We start from the raw sequence: 19,132 nt of genomic DNA, 5'->3' as shown, positions 1-19,132 counted from the left end.
TTAATCTGGGGAATGCCTGTTGTCACTGATGGTAGTTTTGTTTGCATCAATATGCATAAAGCTGTAGTAATGACACCCATTTAGCATCCAGAGATGTCTGAGCAAAACCTGCATTTTCCTGGGTTACAAAATTCTATACAATTTGATCTCAGACCTTTTGCTGCTTTAATTTGTCTTTTCCTCCTAAGGAATGACTCTCAATAAGGGTAAAGCAACACAGGGCAAAGACTTGTGGAACACAAATGAGATGTGAAAATGTAACTGCAGTTAGACCTTATATAGAATGTAAGGTCACTGTTGACTCCATACTACTTTATTGCATAATATCTGGTTATGCAATAACTTCTTTTACACTTCAGAATAGAACAAGTTCAAAAATGCAGTGTAAAATACAGTCTATTTCTCTGAGATACCCAGAATTGCAGACTGAAGTCATCATTTTTCATGGTAGTGTTAAGGTTACACTTGTGCATTTGGAAGAGTTTGTGTTGTTCACATAAAGATCTAGCAATATATTGACAGAAGTCACATATCACTCTGGATGTCTATTTGCTTAAGTTCTTGCTAATTAACTCTGTGGCAAATCCATAATTATTCAGGAGTACATGGTGAATTGGTATGTTTAAGTCTACAGAAGGTGTATGTTCAAATTAACAAGTAAGACACAATTGGTTAAGAAATATTGCAGTGATAGCTTTTTAATTTTAACTTTGTGTAACAGTCAGCACAGCCAACACATTAATTGTAAGCTTTATGCAGTATTTAGACTATACAAGGTGAGATAAAATTCAAATCTGCTGTTGCTTTGGGAAGAGAGAGTTCAAAGATTTGACTGGAGGCGGGAAAATTCAGTCTTCCCCCTTTTGTATGTCTGCTTTGTTGGAGATTATATTAAAGTGTCCTTCTGCCAGAATCTTTATCTGTCTGTCTTTCTTCTTCTTTTGTACTCTGTTATATACAAGCACTGTCCAGTTCTGGGCCCCTGAGTTTAGGAAGGATGTTGACTTGCTGGAACGAGTCTAGAGAAGGGCAACAAAGTTGGCGAGGGGTTTGGAACACAAGCCCTATGAGGAGAGGCTGAGGGAGCTGGGGTTGCTTAGCCTGGAGAAGAGGAGGCTCAGGAGAGACCTTATTTCTCTCTACATCTACCTGAAGGGAGGTTGTAGCCAGGCAGAGGTTGGTCTCTTCTCCCAGGCAACCAGCACCAGAACAAGAGGACACAGTCTCAAGCTGCACCAGGGGAGGTTTAGACTGGAGGTTAGGAAGAAGCTCTACACAGAGAGAGTGATTGCCCATTGGAATGTGCTGCCTGGGAGGTGGTGGAGTCACCATCGTTGGAGGTGTTTAGAAGGAGACTTGATAGGGTGCTTGGTGCCATGGTTTAGTTGATTAGGTGGTGTTGGATGATAGGTTGCATGTGATGATCTCGAAGGTCTCTTCCAATCTGGTCTATTCTATTCTATTCTATTCTATTCTATTCTATTCTATTCTATTCTATTCTATTCAAAAATATACACTGAATTAATGTTTACAGAGATTCATTGAGGAGAGCAGGGCCACCATCCTGCTGGAGAAGAACCAGAGGCTCCAAAATGTTGCTGGGTGAAGCAACTATCTTTTTTGGCTCTCCGTAAAATCCCCATCATGATTAATTTATTTGAAGATGTCCAGAAAAAGAATTACTAGTACAACAGCTCATTCCTTATGACATGGAATAATTTCCAATAGCTTTATTGAATCATTTCCAATAGCTTTCAGTAACTGGTTAAGAGAAGGATCTCAGCACCATCCTGGCATGTTCTATGTGACACTACAACTAATACAATACAAATTTGTATTCAGTACTTTGTTCTCATTTTGCCATACACATAACTCACAGAGAGAAATGATTGCTTGCTTTCCTGTTTCAAAATTCTTTAGCCTTCTTTTAAGGTGTTGTAAAATTGGTGTGAAATTCAGTCACTATCAGCAAAGTAATATCTGAGATTAAGATTATACCATACACATAAGAAGACCTTGGAGTTTTAAAAACAGACTAAACTATATAAACTTCTAATAATAGACTAAACTATGCTAATAATAGACTAAACTAACTCTAGAACCAAATAAATATATTAATATATATATGTTTATAAATACATATATATACACATATATGTATATTTTAGAATAGAATAGAATAGAATAGAATAGAATAGAATAGAATAGAATAGAATAGAATAGACCAGGTTGGAAGAGACCTTCAAGATCATTGCATCCAACCCATCATCCAACACCACTTAATCAACCCAACTATGCAACCAAGCACCCTATCAAGTCTCCTCCTAAACACCTCCAATGATGGTGACTCCACCACCTCCCCAGGCAGCACATTCCAATGGGTAATCACTCTCTCTGTGAAGAATTTCTTCCTGACATCCAGCCTAAACCTCCCCTCGTGCAGCTTGAGACTATGTCCTTTTGTTCTGGTGCTAGTTGCCTGGGAGAAGAGACCAACCCCCTGCTGGCTACAACCTCCCTTCAGGTAGTTGTAGGCAGCAGTGAGGTCTCTAGAAACTCTAAAGACGCTGCAAGTTTGTACTGTCATTCTTGTGCACACAATTATTTTTAGTGTTTTTTTCATCTTTCTGCAGAAACACTGCTTTGTATGTCAGCCCCAGGACAAATCACATATTCTGTGTATCTATTAAAGTTCTTTCCCGTTCTTTGTTGTATTACCTATTAAGCAAATTTATTTTCTCAAATAATAATAGTGGTAAAGATGATAACAGCTCACCTGAAAGTTGATTAGAAATCATTTCACATGGCCAACCAAACAGGATATACTTTTAATGTTGAAGTACTTTGAGTAGGAATGTCTAAAATATTGAGGTAAACACACCTTGACAATTTTACTGACTCAATTCCAAAAACCCTTCAGAAAATTAAGTTCCTAAAAGTAAGCCCCAAGTAAGTAAGTAAGCCTTTTTTCTAAGGCATATCTTAGGCTGCCAAGTTTGGCAGTTGGAATGCTTTGTTTGAATTGAGTTGAACAGAATGTGGCATAAAAGACATTCAGTGCTGTACTTGTTCATTTATGACTTAATTGATAGTTTCATACTATTAATTGTGAAACCTATTTCAGCTGTGGGAATTTGTCTCAGCCTGTGCCTCAGCCCAGCTATGCCTATGTGTGTGCGTCCATTCCAGAAAACCAGTAGGCTAGCATTCTCTTGGACTGGTAGACATAGGTCTTATAAACTACATGACAAACATCTGTATCTCTCACCAGAGACAGCCCTGCTAGCATAACAGACAGTTGTGCAATATTCCAGGCTTCTCTGCCTATAACATTTCACAAGGTGTGGAATAACAAGCTGTGCCTTTTAATTATGGAAATCAGATGTAAGAGAAAAGTTCTTGTTAATACTCTGAAAGTAATTATCTTCTTTAGCACACACCAAGAGGTATTCCATCAGTCAAAAGTAGTTGGACATCTCAGTTGCTTCAGATCAGTTTGCTTTCACAATGTTATTGCATTGTTTGGTGATATCAATGCCACTATAGCTTCTGTCCTCCAAATGTTTTGTATCAGCTAAAAAGAAATAGTAGAGCACCAAAGCTCCGAGTCCCTGCTGTTGAACTTTACTAAAATCTTTCTGTCCCCTGATCAAGAGAGTGATCCCAAAGTCCAAGAAGTTTTTCTGGCAGTTCTCAACAATACTTTTCAGAGTGACAAGTGGCCTTCTGCTGCTGGTCAGTCATCATCTTCTGGGCAGAGATGACTGATCCTAGGCTAAGAGCACAGTTCAGCTGTCAAGTACAGGGATTTTCCCAGATACCCATATGAATGAAATCTTTTAAGTCTTTGAGCACTACTGCTGTTTGAAGGTATGTGAAAAACAATCTGAATACTAAGAATAGGATGGGTGTCTCTATCCAGAACATTGTAATGGGAAGGGAGTTTTATAACAAAGTTGCAGCCCTAGACACACAGCCCTCTTGCCCCGTGTATGTTTTCTTCCAGAAGCAGTGTGGCATACATGACGCCGGTCATAAAGCTCTTCCTACAGAAATATATGCAAGCCCAGCTCATTTCCAGTGCATGATAATCATTTAGGCTCTCATGAGTGAACCTCTAATGCTTTTTTAGCTAACAATTAACCTTAAGCCATCCTTCCCCCTTACGCATTGGGATTAAAAGGCCATACGGAGACTGCAAGCAGTAGGAACGAGTGGTTAATTCTCTAACTCTATGGACTAAGGAGCGGAGTCATCTGGCAAAGAATTCAGGAGCAGCAGGACAGGCAGTGAGGGGACCGATCTCATTAGGGTTAGAAGAGAAAGAGAAGGTCTGACTTGTGACCAAGCTGAATTCAGGATGTTCATGAATTTCATCATGCTGTTTTCACTGGTACCAGCAAAGTTTGTATGGTACAGACAGCGACTATTGACTTCTCCATTTATTCAGGTCTGTAGTCTTTTTTGTTCTGGGAAGTCTGCTGTAATTAGAGACTTTGTAGTGTTTTCTTGTACAGAAGTCTAATATTTAGAGTAGGGCTTTACTTGACAAGACTTTAAAAGCCTGTGATCCTATATTTGTGTGACCCTGGGTAAGTCATTCAACCACAGTTTTGCTTCAGCTTCCCAGCCTGGAAAACAAAACCAATCTCAGAGGGCTTGTGCCAGGCTTCATTCATTTGATTGGAGTCTTTGGATAACAGTTTTTTTAATAGGAGACAAATAGTATTCACATTCTTATTAATCCATAAATGTTCTTCCCTTCATTTGGTTGGAGAAAAAATGTGGAGGGATAAAATTTGCCTGTTAGTCTAATTTTATATAGGCCTATATGCAGTAGCTGGCAACACAGGTGTGTGATTCCTGAGTGTCCTGGGTAGCACAAGGTTTGGAGCAGCATCCTGTTAACTACTGAGAAGGGACTGGCAGCCACAGAGCAGCAGCATGCCCCTCTTCACTCTACACAACCAGCGGATCAGCTGGACTCCTCTCCTGGTTGTGGGGTATCTCTTTTACCTCCTCCTGGGTGCTATGGTGTTCCAGCTGCTAGAGAAGCAGGCAGAAAGTCACTTTCGGGACCAGTTCCAGCTGGAGAAGCTCAGGTTCCTGCAGAACTACACATGCTTGGACAGACAAGCCCTGGAGCAGTTTGTACAGGTAAGAGGAATAGGTTCCCATTATTTTGACTCAAGCATTATTTTGGTTAGAAGAAATTACACTGTTGTGGCCAAGCATGTTGTAAATTGATCTGCCATCAAGAACTAACTGTACAAAGAAAAGGCAGAGGTTTCTCGAGCCCATTCACATACCTCTTTATCTTGATCTTGCACTTCTTTATTTTCCCAGTCATGAACTCACCAAATCTGCTGAGGCACCTTTGTACTACCTAGAAAAATTTCAGCTTCGTGGTTTTCAGTTCCCTTATTAATCATCACAAGGGAGTAATGTGTGGGGACAAAAACCAAGAGTCAAACGTACAAGAAGTAGGTTGCCCTTCCAGGCTTCTGCAGTCCAAACCTGTGCAAATTCTGCCTTTATTTTGTACTAGAAATCATCTGCTAGCTTTGAAGGTGGTCCTTCACATTCAAACACCTAAAGAAAAGGTAAGTTCACCATCATGAACTGTGTTATAAGAGATAAAGGGCTCTTGCTCAGTATGGGCTGTCCATTAACAACATCTTCAATTACTTTTACTCTATTCCTCAAAACTGGATAAAGATGTATTACTGGACCTTCCTTGGTATAATAGGCATATTCTCATTCTAGTACTGCAAGGATTGGACAGAAATCCTTTAAATACCACTTTCTTCATGTTCAAATTCTTTCAAATTGCAGAGCTGGGTATCTAAATAGTTTGAACTCTTTCTACTGCATCATTAAATCTGATAGTTAAGAATCACAGTTAAAGAATCATAGAATCAATAAGGTTGGAAGAGACCTCAAAGATCATTAAGTCCAACCTATCACCCAACACCTCATGACTACTAAACCATGGCACCAAGTGCCACGTCCAATCCCCTCCTGAACACCTCGAGGGATGGTGACTCCACCACCTCCCTGGGCAGCACATTCCAATGGCCAACAACTCTATCTGTCAAGAATTTTCTCCTCACCTCGAGGCTAAACTTCCCCTGGTGCAGCTTGAGTCTGTGTCCTCTTGTTCTGGTGCTGGTTGTCTGGGAGAAGAGACCAACCCCCTCCTGGCTACAACCTCCCTTCAAGTAGTTGTAGACAGCAATGAGGTCTCTAGAAACTCTAAAGATGCTGCAAGTTTGTACTGTCCAAGTCAAAGGACTTTCACATCCCCTGATCAAAAGCATAAGCTTTCAATCGACAAAAAGCCCAGATTCTGTAGATGGATTTAAGCAAACAGTGAATTTCAGCTAAGCAAGGGAAATGCAGGTGCATGAACCTCTGTCTAAAATGACAAAGTTCTGTTTACTAATACTGTGATGTATTCCCTGTGGGATATTTGCTATTAGCCAGAAAATGACTGCCGTTTTCAAGAAATTAGGTGCCTAAAAACATGCCCTACTTTCTTTCCAGCTTCACCAGTTGATGATATTACCTGCCTTTCCTTTACCTCTGTGATAATGGTTATAAAGAAGAAAACCCTGATTCTCATTCTAAACCAAATACATCATAGTATTGAAAGGTTTAGTTAAACCTCTGGTACCCTAGAAAACTTAGGAAGGGTTCACATGTGTAGAATCTTTCTCTGGCTTGAGTGAAGCTTCCTTAGCACTGCTTTGCTACTCAGAGAATCACATTTTGCTGCGTGTCTGCTGGATTGGATACATTTCTCTGGTAAACTGTTCCAGACAAAACCAGCTGAGGGCACCAAGTTATCACCTACTATGCACCAAGCTTCAAAGTACTTAGACTTTATAGTCTTTAAGGTAAATGTAAGTGCAGGTGACCTCTGACTCATTTTGTCATCTATAAGACCTCTTAAGACAGCTATTACTAATAGTAGGGAATAGAACTCTTTCCATATTAGATCTCTGAACTCTAAAGCAGGGAAGCAATCATGTCTCTGTACATCTTAACAGTATGGTTAAGGCTGCGTGTTCATCAGATCAGCAATTCCAGTCTGAAAAGTCACAGTATTCAGGCTGTGGTGAGAGACAGCCAATAGATTCAGCCTGCTCAGCTGACAAGTATAAGGTAGTGGTGTTCTGCTCAGTTCCCTCAGTGGCAGGGGAGTACACTGAGAGGAACGGGAGAACCCACACCATCAACAAGTGGCTCAGGGAATGGTGCCAGCGGAGGAACTTTGGTTTCTTTGATCATGGGGCTACTTTTACGGCACCTGACCTGCTGGGTCCTGATGGGGTGCATTTATCTAGAAGGGGCAAGAGAGTCCTAGCACTAGAGTTGGCAGGACTCATTAGGAGGGCTTTAAACTAGGTCTGAAGGGGGTGGGTGAAGACATCGGTCCCTCTGCAAAGGTAAGAGTAGAGCACAAGGTAGGGTCAACTGAGAGGTGAGGAGCCCAGCTGCAGTGCATGTACACCAATGCACGCAGCCTAGGTAATAAGCAAGATGAGCTGGAGGTCCTAATCCACCAGGGCAACTATGATATAGTTGCCATCTCAGAAACATGGTGGGACAACAGGCACGATTGGAGTGCTACACTGGGGGGCTACAGGCTCTTTAGGAGGGATAGGCGAGGGAGGAGAGGAGGAGGGGTGGCTTTGTATATTAGGGAGACACTTTCTGCCTCAGAACTTGAGGTGGAAGATGAGGGAATTGAGAGCCTGTGGGTTAAAATCAGAGGGCAGCCCAACAAATCTGACATCCTGGTTGGAGTCTGTTATAGACCACCCAACCAGGATGAGGAGGCTGATGAATTATTCTATAAACAACTGGAAGCTGTTTCAAGATCATCAGATCTTGTCCTCGTGGGGGACTTCAACCTGCCGGATATCTGCTGGGAACTTAATTCAGCAGAGAGAAGGCAGTCCAGAAGATTCCTGGAGCGGATAGAGGATTGCTTCCTGACGCAGCTGTTAAGTGAGCCTACCAGGGGACAGGCTCTGCTTGACTTGCTGCTCTCCAATAGGGAAGGGCTAGTGGGAGATGTGACCGTGGGAGGCTGCCTAGGGTGCAGTGACCACGAGATAGTGAAGTTTTCAATATGCAGGGAGATAGGGAGGAGAACCAACAGAACCTTCACCTTGGACTTCCGGAGGGCAAACTTCAGCCTCTTTAAGAAACTTATTTGTAAAGTTCCCTGGGTACCAACCCTCATGAACCGAGGGGTCCAGGAGGGTTGGACCTACTTCAAACAGCAGCTCTTGAAGGCACAGGAACTGGCGGTCCCCATGTGCCGAAAGATGAGCCGGCGGGGAAGGCGACCGGCCTGGATGAGCAAGCAGCTCCTGGAGGATTTAAGGGGAAAAAAGAGGCTGTATCACCTTTGGAAGGAGGGGAAGGCTTCTCGAGGTATGTTTAATGAAGTGGTTAGACTATGTAGGAATAAAATTAGAGAGGCAAAGGCCCAGCTGGAACTGAAGCTGGCCACCTCTGTGAAAGATAATAAAAAGCAATTTTACAAATATATCAACGCTAAAAAGAAGGGCAAGAAGAACCTCCACTCCTTACTGGACCTGGAGGGGAACATGGTGACCAAAGATGAGGAAAAGGCTGAGGTCCTGAACGCCTTCTTTGCCTCAATGTTTAACAGCAAGGTAGGAGTCCAGGATGAGTGGCCTCCTGAGCTGGGTAATAGGGTCGGGGAGCAGTGTAATGCCCCAGAAATCCATGAGGAATTAGTCCGGGACCTGCTGAGCCACTTGGACACCCATAAGTCCGTGGGACCGGATGGGATCCATCCTAGGGTGCTGAGAGAGCTGGCAGATGAGCTGGCCAAGCCGCTCTCCATCATTTTCCTCCAGTCCTGGCTCACTGGAGAGGTCCCAGATGACTGGAAACTGGCCAATGTGGTCCCCATCCACAAGAAGGGACGGATGGAGGAACCTGGAAACTACAGACCAGTCAGCCTGACCTCAGTGCCAGGGAAAGTGATGGAGCAGATTATCCTGGCGGCAATAACTGCGCACCTGAAGGATGGCCAAGGGCTCAGGTCCAGCCAACATGGATTTAGGAAGGGCAGGTCCTGCCTCTCCAACCTGATCTCCTTCTATGCCCAGGTGACCCGTCTGGTGGATGTGGGGAGGCCTGTGGATGTAGTCTATCTGGACTTCAGCAAGGCCTTTGACACCGTCCCCCACAGTAAACTGCTGGCTAAGCTGTCAGCTCGTGGTTTGGACCACAACACTCTGTGCTGGGTTAGGAACTGGCTGGAGGGCCGAGCCCAGAGAGTGGTGGTGAATGGTGCCACATCCGGCTGGCGGCCAGTCACCAGTGGCGTCCCTCAGGGATCAGTGCTGGGCCCCATCCTCTTCAACATCTTCATTGATGATATAGATGAGGGGGTTGAGTCAGTCATCAGCAAGTTTGCAGATGACACCAAGTTGGGAACAGATGTTAGTCAGTTAGAGGGTAGAAAGGCTCTGCAGAGGGACCTCGACCGACTGGACAGATGGGCAGAGTCCAATGGGATGGCATTTAATAAGTCTAAGTGCCGGGTGCTGCACTTTGGCCACGGCAACCCCATGCAGAGCTACAGGCTGGGGTCAGAGTGGCTGGAGAGCTGCCAAACGGAGAGGGACCTGGGGGTGCTGATTGACACCCGCCTAAACATGAGCCAGCAGTGTGCCCAGGTGGCCAAGAAGGCCAATGGCATCCTGGCCTGTATTAGGAATAGTGTGGCCAGCAGGAGCAGGGAGGTCATTGTGCCCCTGTACTCTGCATTGGTTAGGCCACACCTTGAGTACTGTGTCCAGTTCTGGGCCCCTCAGTTTAGGAAGGACATCGAGACACTTGAACGTGTCCAGAGAAGGGCAACAAGGCTGGTGAGAGGCCTTGAGCACAAGCCCTATGAGGAGAGGCTGAGGGAGCTGGGATTGTTTAGCCTGGAGAAGAGAAGGATCAGAGGCGACCTCATTGCCCTCTACAACTACCTGAAGGGTGGTTGTAGACAGGAGGGGGTTGGTCTCTTCTCCCAGGCAACCAGCACCAGAACAAGGGGACACAGTCTCAAGTTGTGTCAGGGGAGGTTTAGACTCGAGGTGAGGAAAGAGTTCTTCACTGAGCGAGTCATTCGTCATTGGAATGGGCTGCCCAGGGAGGTGGTGGAGTCGCCGTCCCTGGAGGTGTTCAAGGGGAGATTGGACGTGGCACTTGGTGCTATGATCTAGTTGTGAGGTCTGTTGGAACAGGTTGGACTTGATGATCCTTGGGGTCTCTTCCAACCTTAGTTACTGTGATACTGTGATACTGTGATACTGTAGATTCTCTTATTGCCAGTTCTTTAAACCTAAATCCTGGAATATGAGAATCAACCCATGTTTCTTACCCCATTCTGTTTAATATCTTCACTGACGATCTGGATGAGGGGATTGAGTCAGTCATCAGTAAATTTGCAGATGACAACAAGTTGGGAGCAGGTTTTGATCTGTTAGAGGGTAGAAGGGCTCTGCAAATGGATCTTGACTGCCTGGACAGATGGGCACAGTCCAACATGATGGCATTCAACAAGTCCAAGTGCCGGGTGCTGCACTTTGGCCACAACAACCCCATGCAGTGCTATAGGCTGGGGTCAGAGTGGCTGAAGAGCAGCCAGGCAGAAAGGGACCTGGGAGTACTGATTGACAGTGTGCCCAGGTGGCCAAAATAGCCAATGGCATCCTGGACAGCATCAAGAATAGTGTGGCCAGCAGGAACAGGGAAGTCATTCTGCCCCTGGACTCAGAACTGGTTAGGCCATACCTTGAGTCCTGTGTCCAGTTCTGGGCCCCTCAATTTAAGAAGGGCATTGAGACATGTGAATGTGTCCAGAGAAGGGCAACGAGGCTGAGGAGAAGCCTCAAGCACAAGCCCTATGAGGAGAGGCTGAGGGAGCTGGGGTTGTTTAGCCTGGAGAAGAGGAGGCTCAGAGGAGACCTTCTTGCTCTCTACAACTACCTGAAGGGAGGTTGTAGCCAGGAGGGGGTTGGTCTCTTCTCCCAGGCAACCAGCCCCAGAACAAGAGGACACAGTCTCAAGCTGCATCACGGGAAGTTTAGGCTGGAGGTGAGGAGAAAGTTCTTCACAGAGAGAGCTGTTAGCCATTGGAATGTGCTGCCCGGGGAGGTGATGGAGTCACCGTCTCTGGAGGTGTTCAAGAAGGGATTGGCCGTGCCTAGCTGACAGGTGGCCCTGAGCTGTAGCTCAGGTAATGAAACAAGGTGAATAGACTAGGGAAGGAGAGAAGAGGATCTGCCTTTGTTTTTTATGGTATAACTTTACATTCTTTTCCCAGTGGAGGAGGTCTCCCTCCACTCCTACTTAGTCTTCAACTAGTTATGGAACCTCTCCTACTTCAATTGGTTCTACAAGGGTTCAAGTTCCTGGCCAACTCTATTTCTAAGTTTTACCATGTCAGCATGAAGCCATTTTAATCAGACTTTACCCTGTTATCTGCTAATTGCTCTGCTTGTTCAAGATGAAAAGCGGTACTTACTTCTATCTCTCTCCGGGTTTTTTTCTGACATGCTTCCTGATTTGGTCTGATGGGTTGTTCATCCTTGCTCCTTTGACCTCTTTTTGTCTCAGGTCCTCTTGGAAGCATGGGAAAAAGGGGTCAACCCAGAAGGAAACTCTACAAATCCCAGCAACTGGGATTTCAGCAACTCCTTCTTTTTTGCAGGAACTGTTGTCACCACTATAGGTGAGGTACTAATTTTCCTTACTTTTCTTATAAATTGGGGGTTCCTCCAGTAAAGCCCCCAGAAATATGCAGTTGTTGGACAGAATACACCTGCAATACAATCTTAACTACTGTGGGCTATGGTTTTCTACTGCTTTTCAATTATACTTGTTATTCTTGTGCATCCAGCCTATTACACCTGCATAAAACAGCTGAGTGTCTACTTGGTACATGCAATATTGTTCTGTACATGCACTGCACATCTTAAAACCCAGCTCAGGTTGGGAGCCGCCTGCTGTGGCCGTTTGACGCTGTGCCTTTAAGGAAGGGGCACACTGGCTAAATGTTTGTAAAATATTTTGGTTTTCTAAACGAATTTCATTGGTAGGATTGTGGGAGGAGAGATTGGACCCAGGGGAGTTGGGAACTTTCTCTCAGTCTTCCTTCCTTCACTGTCCCTCTCGGCTGGATCTGCTTCTGGGCTTCTTGCCCAAAGATAAGATACTAACTCCCTGTGCAAGGCCTTTATTCCTTTCCTGCCCCGTTAACTGTCCTCGTCTCTTCTTCTACCTCTTTTGGGGGAGAAGGGAGGTAGGGGGTTGAAGGGGGCACAGGGGGAAGCCCCCTCTGTGGGGGGTCTGATTTCTGGTTGAGTTCATTTGCTGTATATTCCTGTATATATTGTAAAATACCTGTATTTGTTGTGTTACACAGAATCTGTTTCCTTGTAAAATATAATCTCATTTCTCCGACTGGGTTTAGTCGTGGTCTCTTTCTCAGTGGGGGAGGGAAAGCGGAGCCTTTCCTTTCGAACCACCACACCTGCCTTGTGACCAGCACTGTGGAGAGGGACCTGAGGGTCTTGGTGGACAGGAGGCTCAACATGAGTGAAGAGTGTGCTGCAGTGGCAAAGAAAGCCAACAGGATACTAAGTTGCATTAATAAGGGTATCACAAGAAGAGATAAAGGTGTCATTCTCCCATTCTGCTCAGCGCTGGTCAGACCACTCTGAGTACTGCATACAGTTTTGGTCCCTGCTATACGAGAAGGATACAGACAGGTTGGAAAGGGTCCATACAAGGGCCACATGAATGATCAGAGGACTGGAAGACCTGTCATGTGAAGAATAGTGTGGCCAGCAGGAGCAGGGAAGTAATTGTGACCCTGGAGTCACCACTGGTTAGGCCACACCTTGAATCCTGTGTCCAGTTCTGGGCCCCTCAGTTTAAGAAGGGCATTGAGACTCTTGAACATGTCCAGAGAAGGGCAATGAGGCTGGGGAGAGGCCTCGAGCACAAGCCCTGTGAGGAGAGGCTGAGGGAGCTGGGATTGTTTAGCCTGGAGAAGAGGAGTCTCAGGGGAGACCTTCTTGCTGTCTACAACTACCTGAAGGGTGGCTGTAGCCAGGAGGGGGTTGGTCTCTTCTCCCAGGCAACCAGCACCAGAACAAGAGGACATAGTCTCATGCTGCACCAGGGGAAGTTTAAGCTTGAGGTAAGGAGGAAGTTCTTCACAGAGAGTTGTTAGCCATTGGAATGAGCTGCCCAGGAGGTGGTGGAGTCACCATTCCTGGAGGTGTTCAAGAGGGGATTGGATGTGGCACTTGGTGCCATGGTTTAGTAGTCATGAGTTGTTGGGTGACAGGTTGGACTTGATGACCTTTGAGGTCTTTTCCAACTTTATTGATTCTATGATTCTATGATTCTAAGGCTGAGAGAACAGGGTTTGTTCAGCCTTGAGAAGAGAAGGCTTAGGGGAGACCTTGTAACCATGTGCAAGCACATAAAGCACAGCTCTCATGGGGAGGGAGACTCCCTTTTTAGAGAGTCACATGGTAAAGACAAAGGGTAATGGGTACAAGTTGCTACTGGAGAGTTTCAGACTGGATTCAGACTGGATGCCAGAAAACTTGTATTCGCAGCTCAAACTATTAGACACTGGAATAAACTCCCAAGGGAGGTGGTGGATTCCCCTACATTAGACAGTTTCAAGGCCCAGTTAGACAGGGTGCTGGGCTGTCTCATTTAAACTATATTCTTAACCTGAAAGGTTGGACTAGGTGGTCCTCAAGGTACCTTCCAACCTGGTATTCTATGAATCTGTAAATCTATGAATCTTGAGGTTGCTTAGAAGCACTCAGTTGCACTCAAATCAGAGATCCATAGAAAATAACAATACTCTTAACGATATTTTTCCTATTACATTCTCTGTTGGCAGTAGTGATTGCACAGACCTCCATCACAGGCAACTTGTAGACAGCTTTAAATAGAATAGGATAGGATAGGATAGGACAGGATAGAATAGAATAGAATAGAATAGACCAGACCAGACCAGACCAGGCTGGAAAAGACTGTTGAGATCATTGAGTCCAACCCATCACCCAACACCACCTAATCAACTAAATCATGGCACCAAGTGCCCCAGCCAGTCTCTTCCTAAACACCTCCAGTGATGGTGACTTCACCACCTCCCTGGGCAGCACATTTCAATGGCCATTCACTTTTTCTATGAAGAACTTCTTCCTAACCTCCAGCCTAAACTTCCCCTGGTGCAGCTTGAGGCTCCATCCTCTTGTTCTGGTGCTGGTTGCCTGGGAGAAGAGACCAATCCCCAACTGGCTACAACCTCCTTTCAGGTAGTTGTAGATAGCAATAAGGTCTCCTCTGAGCCTCCTCTTCTCCAGACTAACCACCCCAGCTCCCTCAGCCTCTCCTCATAGGACTTGTGCTCCAAACCCCTCAGCAGCTTTGTTGCCCTTCTCTGGAACTGCAGAAGATCATAGGTACATGGGCTCATGAGACTTAACATAGTTAACTTTCCAAGACTAAGAACTTCCCCTGATGGCCTGCAGGCTGATTGTAAAGCCTTTCATGCAGCTGCTTTCTTCTTTTGTTTGTGCAGGTTATGGTAACCTGTCACCCAGCACAGTGGCAGGGCAGACCTTCTGTGTGTTTTATGCCTTATTTGGAGTGCCCCTCAACCTGGCCTTCCTTAATCAGTTAGGGAAAGGCCTCAACTGTCATCTGCTTACCCTGGAAAGATGGGTGCAAAAGCCAGGCCGCGCTCAGGTACTGTGTCAATCTATCATTTATTTCCACTGTTTTCAAACTATTTATTGTACCCTTCTCAGATAAGGACTGCCAGTGCCAGATTGGGTTTCCTTTTGTGTGCCTACATTTTTCTGAACCAGAGCCAACTACATTGCCCTCTACATCAGAAAATTTATATACTCTATTTACCTGCAATAGCTTCAAAGCAATTTGCTTTTGCTTGAAGGACTCTAGATTTGCCTTTTAAAAACCTGACTCAGCAAAACTATTAAGCAAGCACAGCCTGAGTTTTGAGCAGGGTCCTTAAGTTCCGATGACCTTAGCAGAATACTTGCGCATACACACATTGCTGAATCAAGCTCCTCTTATCTGGCCTATGCCAGCATCTATCCATGATCTAGCTCTACACTGTGCAAAGACAACTTGTTTTTATTGGCCTGCTAATGTGTCTTGAATTACCTTCCCTGTCTGTGCCAGCAATTTAGCACTTCCTTCCTTTTCATTGTTTTTCTTTTTAATGGAAATAAATACTACTCCTCCTTATAGTTTAGTGATGAGTCATTGAACTGTTCCAGATGTTTTGGAATAAGGGAAGGACTGATAACAGAAAATAAGTGAAAGTCATTTCTAACAAAGTCAGTGCATGTTTCTGAGTAAAGATTCCGTTAATTGACCGCTTTAGTAAGGGGAAAAGCAGATCAGGTATGCTAGATATGTTGAAAGATTTCAGAGTTCTTGCACAAGTGGCTTTTTCTCTTTCATTTGCAAGATCTCTGAGTCACTGTGTTCTTTACCTACACCAGGAAAGCTATAAAACCACTCTCAAATGCAGAGTTTGTTTTGTAAGAGCAAGCAGTTCTTGAGCTGCATGACCTATATCTGTACCTCAGATACATACAGTTATACCACCAGAATGATTTTCATGCTGGTATAACCTCATCATTACTGAGACAATAACCCCATGCAGTGCTACAGGCTGGGGTCAGAATGGCTGGAGAGTGGCCAGGCAGAAAGGGACCTGGGGATATCGACACACTGGTTGATACTAGGCTGAACATGAGCCAGCAGTGTGCCCAGGTGGCCAAGAAGGCCAATGGCATTCTGGCCTGCATCAGAAATGGTGTGACCAGCAGGAGCAGGAAAGTCATTCTGACCCTGTACAGAAGAGGAGGCTCAGGGGAGACCTTATTGCTGTCTACAACTACCTGAAGGGAAGTTGTAGCCAGGTGGTACTTGGTCTCTTCTCCCAGGCAACCAGCACCAGAATGAGAGGATAGTCTCAAGCTGTGCCAGGGGAAGTTTAGGCTGGATGTTAGGAAGAAGTTATTCACAGAAAGAGAGACTGGCCATTGGAATGTGCTGCCCAGGGAGGTGGTGGAGTCACCATCCCTGGAGGTGTTTAGGAAGAGACTGGATGGGGTGCTTGGTGCCATGGTTGATCAGATAGTGTTGGATGATAGGTTGGACTCGATGATCTCAAAGGTCTTTTCCAACCTGGTTAATTCTATTCTATTTCTAGTAGCACTTCAGGAATGTGATTTATTTTTTTCCCCTTATCACTCCTGAACTGACATTTCTGGCAGAATTTCTGTGATCAGACAAAGCATCATTTTATCTTTCCTTTTTTCTTTTTCACACATTGTTTCAAACTGGAAGGGGTTTGTGATTCAAGAGAGAAGCAGACCCAGAATTTTCTACTAGACAACAGCTCAGTGCTGTTTTGATGCCATCTTTTTGTCTTTCAGGTGGTTCAAACACTGGCAGTAGCCACCTTCCTGATCACTGGGACCTTGCTTTTTCTAGTGTTCCCACCATTGGTATTCAGTTATGTAGAAGGCTGGAGCTACGGGGAAGGCTTTTACTTCACCTTCATCACCCTAAGCACCATTGGATTTGGGGACTATGTAGTAGGTAATAAAGAAGGTGAACTGGATTGAGCTTTGTTGAAATTAGTTACTGTAGTATAAAGCTAAACAGGGAGAGCATAGATATCCATTCCACTGTTAATTCTGTACAAGAGCCAGCTGAGCCTGACTGGCATTAATGAGCTCATGTGTTATATGACATGGGCAATTTTCTCTTGGCAGCTGAGAGTTACCAAACTCATTTCACATATGCCACTGAACACCCATTCAACAGTGACTATGTCCAAGCTGATATGAATGTCATCCATGAGTGGAATATAAATGAAATCTCTTTGTCAGTATTAAGCCTTTGATCCACCCTCTCCTAAGAGTGATTTCTTTCAGCAAGTGCCTACCATTCCCAGTAGAAGTCCTGTCCAATATGAAATGATCAGTACATACAAGGAGAATATTCCTGACATCTCTGGGATGCCTGTGAAAGAAAACAAGCCCACAGAGATTACATAATCTGTAGAGATCTAGGATGAGACACAGCAGTACAGACACATGAAGAGCTATTTTCCCCCCTGCTTCTTTGAACAAATCTCTTAACGGATTATGTATAGCATGTTTATTCATTAAGAACACTACAGTCTGTTATGTCATGAGTAGCAGCTCTCCCCTCCTACAAGCCATAGCTATGTCCCAAAAGGGGCTAAAACCCCATCCCATGCTGTATATGGGCACAGTTTCATGATGATCTCAATGACAGAGACTAAATTAATGGCTGTGGTGCTGTTCTGTGCCATGCTGCAGAAATATCAAACTGAGGAATAAGATTGCCATAACTAGTTCTTTAACATGGCTGTATTTCCCATAGAATATTCTCTAGATGATTTTGAATCCTGGTAACTGAAGTATATACCCTACAAAAAGCAATCACTGTCTCATTGAGGCAGAAAACTGTATTTTCCTATCATTTGAGATCCCCTGTGTGTGTCTCAACTAAATTGTGGCTAATACGGATTCAACACTGGGTTTCCAAGATGAATCCTAATGGATGGCTTGGAACATTCAGTTTGGTACAACCCTGATTAACATACAGCCTCAGCTTCAGAGACTTGATGCCAACTGTAAGCTAAGATAAGCTTAACCTGAGGGTTGGAACACAAGTAGGAAAAACTGGGGGGGGAAGGGGGTGGGTAGTGGGGGTGGAAATCACTCAAACTTATTAAACATACCGTTTTTCAAAGGGGTAAAGAGGGTAAAGGGCATGTATGTTGTCTGCCAGACTGTCTGTCAAGATTAATATGAAAAGTTTCCTGGATTTTTCAGGCACAAATCCAAATAAGCACTATATCCCAGTGTACAGGAGCCTAACTGCAATTTGGATTGTTTTTGGCTTGGCCTGGCTGGCTCTGGTCTTCAATGTGGGAGCAGACATGATGGAAAAATTCCTTCAGCCGAAGTGGCACAAGCCTGACTTAAGCTTGACAGAAGGATCCACCATCAAATTGGAAGATGAACCTGAGCAGCCTAGAATCCACATCCCTGGCTGAGCAAAGTACACAAGAAGCAGCCTTGAAAGCAGATCTTTCATCTCCATCTCACAGTAAGCAAGCCCTGTGGACAAAGGACCAAACCACAGCTTGTGGACTGTTTTCTAAGGAGGAAATGCTTCAGTTGCATTGAAATTTCTACACACTTTATAGGCATCAGCCAATGAAAACCTCCAAAGAAGTAGCTCTCATGGTAAAACTACTGTACCAGGATTCATTTTACAATTCTCACTCAACAAAGGCATCCTGCCCTGACCTAATTAATTGTTATCCTTTGTTATCCAGTTCTTACAATCATTCATGTTTCAACAATCCAGAATGAATGCCTCCCAGCTCCAATGAGAACTTTTCTCATCCGTAATCTCAACTGGAAGAAATCAAGTCCAGAAATATTTCATTTCCAATCAGAAAACAAACAAAAACACAGAGGAATTTTGACAGTAATGATCACTTGCTTAACAGCATCCCTTTAATTAAGATTAATGTGATATTCTCTGAAATTCATAGAATCAACAAGGTTGGACAAGACCTCAAAGATCATCAAGATATCAAAAGATCTCAAAGATCTGACCTGCATCAGGAACAGTGTGGCCAGCAGGAGCAGGGAGGTCATTCTGCCCCTGTACACTGCACTGGTTAGGCCACACCTTGAGTCCTGTGTCCAGTTCTGGGCCCCTCAGTTTAGGAAGGAGGTTGACTTGCTGGAACGAGTCCAGAGAAGAGCAACAAAGTTGGTGAGGGGTTTGGAACACAGCCCTACGAGGAGAGGCTGAGGGAGCTGGAGTTGCTTAGCCTGGAGAAAAGGAGACTCAGGGGTGACCTTGTCACCCTCTACAACTACCCGAAGGGAGGTTGTAGACAGGCAGATGATGGTCTCTTCTCCCAGGCAGCCAGTACCAGAACAAGAGGACATAGTCTCAGGCT

The 19,132-nt window shown here is 44.7% G+C and overlaps 1 protein-coding gene across 1 annotated transcript; it reads left to right on the top strand.

Annotated features, from left to right (window-relative positions):
- Positions 1 to 4,944: 4,944 nt before the first annotated feature.
- Positions 4,945 to 18,208, top strand: LOC104296250 (potassium channel subfamily K member 16). The gene is made up of 5 exons (XM_009896036.2): positions 4,945 to 5,157; positions 11,662 to 11,776; positions 14,657 to 14,823; positions 16,551 to 16,716; positions 17,985 to 18,208. The coding sequence occupies exons 1-5, from the start codon at positions 4,945 to 4,947 to the stop codon at positions 18,206 to 18,208; spliced, it is 885 nt and encodes a 294-aa protein (XP_009894338.2).
- The last annotated feature ends 924 nt before the right edge of the window (positions 18,209 to 19,132 follow it).

Source organism: Dryobates pubescens, chromosome 6 (genome assembly GCF_014839835.1).
Source record: "Dryobates pubescens isolate bDryPub1 chromosome 6, bDryPub1.pri, whole genome shotgun sequence".
NCBI classification, from domain to species: Eukaryota; Metazoa; Chordata; class Aves; order Piciformes; family Picidae; genus Dryobates; species Dryobates pubescens.
The sequence above is the reverse complement of the archived record's forward strand: the minus strand, read 5'-3'. Positions and strand labels throughout refer to the sequence as shown.

Bases quoted from the DNA above. Each gene is read 5' to 3' on its own strand.
- LOC104296250 (XM_009896036.2), top strand. From the start codon at position 4,945: ATGCCCCTCTTCACTCTACACAACCAGCGGATCAGCTGGACTCCTCTC. The intron at 11,777-14,656 runs GTGAGGTACTAA...TTGTTTGTGCAG, and splicing joins AACTGTTGTCACCACTATAG to GTTATGGTAACCTGTCACCC. The intron at 16,717-17,984 runs GTAATAAAGAAG...TGGATTTTTCAG, and splicing joins ATTTGGGGACTATGTAGTAG to GCACAAATCCAAATAAGCAC.